At 35.6% G+C, this 6,319-nt stretch overlaps 1 protein-coding gene across 2 annotated transcripts; it reads right to left on the bottom strand.

The window, feature by feature from the left end:
* Positions 1-1,876: 1,876 nt before the first annotated feature.
* Positions 1,877-6,306, bottom strand: LOC21386041. Of its 2 annotated transcripts, XR_002903168.1 has the most exons (3): positions 5,759-6,306; positions 2,798-3,056; positions 1,877-2,066 (listed from the first exon to the last, which is right to left on the bottom strand). XR_002903168.1 is itself a non-coding variant. In XM_010108759.2 (2 exons), the coding sequence occupies exons 1-2, from the start codon at positions 6,038-6,040 to the stop codon at positions 2,862-2,864; spliced, it is 477 nt and encodes a 158-aa protein (XP_010107061.1). In that variant the 5' UTR covers positions 6,041-6,306; the 3' UTR covers positions 2,591-2,861. The 2 variants fall into 2 exon arrangements, 1 of the variants encoding a protein (XP_010107061.1); XM_010108759.2 differs by lacking the exon at positions 1,877-2,066 and having other exon boundaries at positions 2,591-3,056.
* Between the last annotated feature and the right edge of the window lie 13 nt (positions 6,307-6,319).

Below are 6,319 nucleotides of genomic sequence, written 5' to 3'. Positions count from 1 at the left end.
GTAAATACAATATTTACCAGATCAAAAATTAGATTCAGTAAAGTAGTTATTAATAAATGCAGTATTTACCAGATTGAGAATTAGATTAAGTTAAATATTTACGATATTTACCAGATTAGAAATTGATTTTAGTGAAGTATTTACTGGTCAATGCAGTATTTATCAGATTCAAACTTAAATTTAATACTGATAAATATAATATTTACCATATTCAAAATCCAAAATAAAAAAAAATAAATCACAAACTTTTAGATTCTATCAGAAACTCTCACCAGTAACTAAATTACAACAAAAAAGAACAAAAATCGTGAAATAACAAACTCAATCTAAAACTCACAAACTCAAACAAAAATCACCAAATAATGCACCCAAAAAAAAAAAAATACAAAAGATCCAGCAAAACAAAGAAACAACCAGCCAAATAACCTCAAAACCTGCTTCCAATTGAGTGTCACCGACCACCGCAAAGCCGGCGATTGACATCGAGTGTCGGAGATCTGTTCTTCTCGCAATGAAGATCTGCAGGGACAACGACACTCAGTGGCCGATGCAACATCAATTTCAGTTTGGTGACGATCTCTGATCACGACACTTCCCAAATCATCCGACGATTTGGGAGAAAAACTTATTTGTATTGTTTGTTGAATTAAGAAAGGTGGTAGTAAAATAGAATATTACGATTTTTATTGTAAATATTTTTATTAAAGTTTGAGGTGGCATATGAAAGTGGATTAGAACTGATAACTACCACGTATGTGTGTGATACATGAAGAAAGATCAGTTATTAGGAGAATACAAACTTGACAGTTCATTCTTTATAGGCTTGGTTAGTAAGCTACTTAGCATTTGTCTTAGCTACGGCTTAAGTTGTGAGTGTTATTGCTACGCCACATGCATTACTTACAATAAAGCTTAGTATATGTGTCCACCTATTATCTTGCAGCAAGTTCAATTTAAAAAAAAAATGGCACGTGGATATGTATTTAAACTAGCCTGGTTAGTCATCTGTTTTGTTAGCAATCTTAAGACCTCATCAACGTTATATATATAAAAGATAAGTTGATGTTTGATAAAAGGTTCTAACTTTCTACTAACAGTAATATATTTTTAATGAAAATTTTCAGTTTATATATATTATTGTTAACATGTTTTCATGAAATTTGAAAAGTGTTTCTGACTATGATGTGAATTTTGTGTTTATTATAAACTGATTGAAATATGATGAAAGGCCAAATACTAGACGAATAAGAGATTTCATAATATGGGCCATATGAAAGAAGTTCTAATAACACAAGAATAATATTATATAAGAGGGTCCTAAAAATTTGAGATAACTATTTAAAAGTGGATATACGAAATTATTTATGGTTTACTTACTGAGTTTGCGCTCATATAGTTCTCATGATGCAGGTAAGTGCTAAAATAGAAGTTCAAATTGACTGAGTAAGAATGGTTCAAGGTCCCACGATAAGTTAGGAGATCTTAAGAAATAAAATTTGTATTCCTAAGAATTTTGTTCGGAGATTATATTTGTAATATATATTATTTCTCTATTAAGTAGTAATATTTTTATTTTAGTTAACTTTTTCTCAAGCTGGCGGCGTTGTTTTTAGCTACTAGTTCGGAGGGGCGTTACAAAAACAGAGAGAGGAGATCCTGGATTTGCTCTTGAATGCAAGTCGCTGATCTCATATCCTCCATGGAGAAGCCTTTTGCGACTCGCAACGCGACGGTGACGTTCCCGATCGTAGCAGTCGTTACTTTAGGTCTCGGTCGGCCAAGGAGAAACAGAGAGAGAGAGAGAAGAACTGACGGAGGTGAAAGAGAGGGAGAGAAACTGACGGAGTAGAGAGAGAATCGAAGAGCGAGAGGGAGAAGAACATATGGAGGAGAGAGAGGGAGACGAATCAGAGAAAAGAATCAGACCTCACGATAGGTTGAATCGGCGCTGGAGAAGGATGCCTCATGATAGTTGAATCGGTGCCAGCGAAGAGCTCTAGCTATGGCAGCCTTCGACAATGACATCAATGTGGATTGCTGTGGGAGGAAGAGAAACGGCGGCATGGCTGGAAAAGAGAGAGGGAGAGATAAGATTATGGTTACCATTTGGTATTAAATTTGAAAGGGGTAAAATTAGAAATAAAACTGTTTGGTTTAAAAACAAAATGACAATATGCTATAATTTATTAAATTTTAAAAATATGCTATTATTCACTTCAATGATGAGTATAAAATATGCTATATCATGTATTTTCCTATTTATTACTGGAGGGCACTACTCATAATGGGCTAAAACAACTCCAATATAGTCCAACCATATATTAAAAACCTATAATGTATTAAAAAGTCTCCAAGTTCCGTTTTTGTTTTCTATTTCCTTTTAAATTTTTAAAGCATCATCTCACAAACTGCTGCACATCAATATAACAAGAGAATCATGAAGCTAAGCAGATTATATGTCATGTAAATTGTAACATATGCCTGAAAAGTTCCATCATACATATTACACTCTTCTTCTTTTTTCCCCTTTTTTTTTTTTTTTTTTTTTTTTTTTTTTTTATTACAGAGTGATTGATCCATTTGATGGGGCAACAATATATAATCCATCTCTATGGATCCAAGTCATTTTGGAAAATCTGATACCACGCAACATGGTCAGGGATCTGAAGCAAAGTGCATTTGGTCTGCCAATCTATGAATGTTATATACAGAATCAAAGAGCTCTTGCAGAGAGAAAAAAAGGGGCAAACTGATTGAATGTGGCCCAGAATTGCTTGCCATGCACATTCCTCAGTACCTTCTGCTTGAGTTTATAAAATGAGGAATCAAATCCGACATGAAACACGGGGACATTTTGTTTCTTAGTTTTGAACTTGTGGATTTGAGTTTGCGTTTGAGGTCGAGGAGTTCGAGGGAAGAGTTGGCAATGAAGTATGTTGATGTTGGGGCCATGAAACGCGGTCTGGAGGACAAGGGACGGGCGCCGGGTGCGCTATGAAGGTTGGAATGTTGTCTCCAGGCATCAAAACAGAGACTCCACTCGCATAAATAGTCATCTGCAACAACAAAAAAAAAAAAAAAAGGAATCAATCCCTGAGCTTGCAATTCACAAAACTGAACAAACTTATTAGAGTGAGAAAAAGGAATAGTATTCCCTTTCACATTTAATCATGTGTTGAATGGTAGTTTGGTGAGCGCCATATAATACAGGAACGAGGAAAAAGGAATGTCAATTCTTACGCCAAATTTAATTTTACACCCTTAATAGTTCACAGCCAATGGTTATTTAATTGCTCAATTCCGCTTTCTAATAAATAAATAAATAAACACTAGAAAGTGAATAAATAATCTCCATTCTTATTCTTTTAACCGTTTTTTTTTTTTCCAAACCCATTACCTTTTCCATTAATGCAATTATAGTTTGGTAAACTTTCCCTCAGATACCAGCAAAACACAAGCAGGGTTGACTAACTCGCACATAATGACTAACCAGCAGCAGGTGCTACCTAAGTTAATAAGACTAAAACTCCATATTTGTATCAAAGTTGAGCTAAGCATGCTATCCATGTTACGCGCAATTACGCGCAATCCTTAAAATCAGAAAAGCAAACAGAAAGTAAGAGTCATGAATCATGTGAAAATCAAAATAAAATAGGCATAACAATTAACAAGAGCATGATATATAATTTTTAAGAAAGCACTGTCTATAGCAGAAGAGCTTGGTAGATTTCCACTGCTAATTATGCTCTTTGCGGGGCCACTAATTCAATATTTCTTTTTCTGTATACTAAGATGATATACGTAGGTACTCATTAGGTGGGATCAGTAGTCATCATAAGAAATAATTTAATAATAAATCGGATATGAACATAGTCATCCATCATGACTCTATGATAGTGATTTATATGGACAACTAATCCAAAATTCAAATCAATGATAAACACCAAGGACCAATAAACACAATGCGTGAGCAGCAATGAGAATAAACAAAAGCAAAATTCAGTTAAGCCAATCGCATAAGAGTTTTTTGGTGAGGCAAGTTCTTTACTTTCTAAACTAATGATCAAGACATATATATAACCGGGCATTGAGAGACCCCACCGTATATGTAAGAAGCAAATATCAAATAGTTGAAATAGGCAAACCATTTCCTCAAGAATAGTCTATGAAACAATGAGAAATTCTCAACAGTGGAATAAGAATCCATGTAGACAAACGATACTGAAAAACATTTTAGTTAGAAGTGAACTCGTAGTTTAGTTGTGAAGTCTAATTATTAGCGACAATACACGTATCGAACTTCTTTTCATCATAATGAATTACTACAGTGACTGAAAGTGGATTTAGCTCTTACATTGAGGGTGGACCACTATAAATCTTGTGTGTTCTTACTTGTTTGATTTTCTTTTGCAATTTTATTGCTCCCAGTAATACAGAATTAGGGTCGAGACCCTAATTCTTAACGGTTAGCACAAGTAGAAACCTGTTTTTCACCTCCATGTAACTACAGAGTGACGATTCAAATATGCTGAACCAAATCCTGATTTCACTTCAGTTCATTAGACTGAACCAAATCCTTAACAACATATCTCAGAGTCAAGCTAATCAAATTTACATTGATGCTCTCCCATTATTAGTGAAGTTTTTAGTTAGTGGGATTTGGAATACACAAAAGAAGCAAGTAAGTAAATAAACAAAGACAAAGACAAAGGACCACCAAAGCTAAAACATGGTTTACAAAAGTAAGGTTGACCACCAAAGCTGTGGCCATGCGGGGTATCATAAAGGATTGCTGGTGACTGATCCGGTGGCCTAAAAACACAAAAGAGTGGTGGGTCCCAGGTGAACTACTATTATAGTACAGTTCTAAGACCAAGACCCATTTGGCTTGGGACCAAGTACCCAACCACTCAACACACAACTACTTGAATGGGGCCTCTTTTCCCCCAACAAAATCATAATTACTACAAAGACAGGTTACTTCTTTCAAAGCAGAGTCTCCACACATAATAAATGTGTTTGTCTGAAGAATAAGAAAAAAAAAAGATTTGTTCAAACAAAATGGAAATCATGTCAAAAGCCAAATTTGATATTGCAGAAGTTTTAGCTCAAATGATCTTTAGTGCAGCTAAAATGAGGGTGAAAACCAAAATGCTTTTCACCAGGGGGGGAAAAAAGAAAAATCAAAATGAAGAAGAAGGCCACAAGTGGACGGCATTGTGTAGTTTCATTGATTATAGAGTGAAGTTTTCCCTTACTTGGACAAAGGGAAAACTTTGAAATCAGATGCACAAGGAAATTTCCAAGAATAGCTAAGTTTTAAGGGGACAAAAAATTTTACTACACCATTTAAAGCAAAAGCAACTCATCAAATGCCCATGAAGCTTATTAACGATGAACAGCCTAAAATGCAGAATCAAACTCAAGCCAACAAAAAAAAAAAAAGGGAAACTTTGAAAGAGAGAAAAAGAATAACTTTGTCAGAAAAATAATCATATCTTTATGCAGACCACGCTATGTTCAAAATAACCACCAAAACTGTAAAAAAGGAAAAAAAAAATCAATACAGGGGGGGGGGCGGGCAGAATACCCATCGCATTTTCCTCAAAGTACCCACCATTCTCACTTTTGGTTCTCTAAACTAGCATTTTTCCGAGAAAAACAAATCACCTTGAAAATATCACATCAACATGCAATATCCCAAAGAAGACCCAAGAAACAGAATTTGTAAAAATGAAAGCGAAATGAATAAACTTACTTTGGGCGAGGGATGAGCAAGCTTGGCATTGAAGCCCAACTGGGTTTCGAGATCTCGGTGGGTCCGGCGACCGGACGGCGACAAATCCGGCGAGGTGGGTCTGAGGAATCTCTCAAAGATGGCCATGACCAAGAACATGGATATCAGAATGGCCGTAGCAACAAACCCAAACGACACCGCATTGACCGAGCTGTCGAAATATCTCGCGTTCTGATCCTCTCTTTGCATGTTCAGAGGAGCTCCGATGGGTGGCCACGCATAGCCATGTTGTTCTTCCACCATTTTTTCTTTTTTGGTTTTCCTAGCTCCTTTGTAACATCTGAATTTGGTCACATCATTCTCATGCTAACAAGTCTTCATGAGAAATATATATATATATATATATATATAGAGAGAGAGAGAGAGAGGGAGAGGTTATGACTTATGAGTAAGCTTGTTGAAGTACTTTAAACTGGTTATAAGAAATCAGGCTCTATTCAGAGAGAGAGAGAGAGAGAGAGAGAGAGAGAGGAGAGCATGTGAGCTTATCTTTACAGAGAGGTGAAAAAAAGGAGAGCTTTG

Source organism: Morus notabilis, unplaced genomic scaffold (genome assembly GCF_000414095.1).
Source record: "Morus notabilis unplaced genomic scaffold, ASM41409v2 Scaffold3071, whole genome shotgun sequence".
Taxonomy (NCBI): domain Eukaryota; kingdom Viridiplantae; phylum Streptophyta; class Magnoliopsida; order Rosales; family Moraceae; genus Morus; species Morus notabilis.
This window is presented reverse-complemented; position numbering and strand designations above follow the sequence as displayed.

Excerpts from the sequence above, each read along its gene's own strand:
- LOC21386041 (XM_010108759.2), bottom strand. The coding sequence starts at position 6,040 with ATGGTGGAAGAACAACATGGCTATGCGTGGCCACCCATCGGAGCTCCT. Across the intron at positions 3,057-5,758 it reads TTGCTCATCCCTCGCCCAAA|ATGACTATTTATGCGAGTGG; the intron begins GTAAGTTTATTC and ends TTGTTGTTGCAG.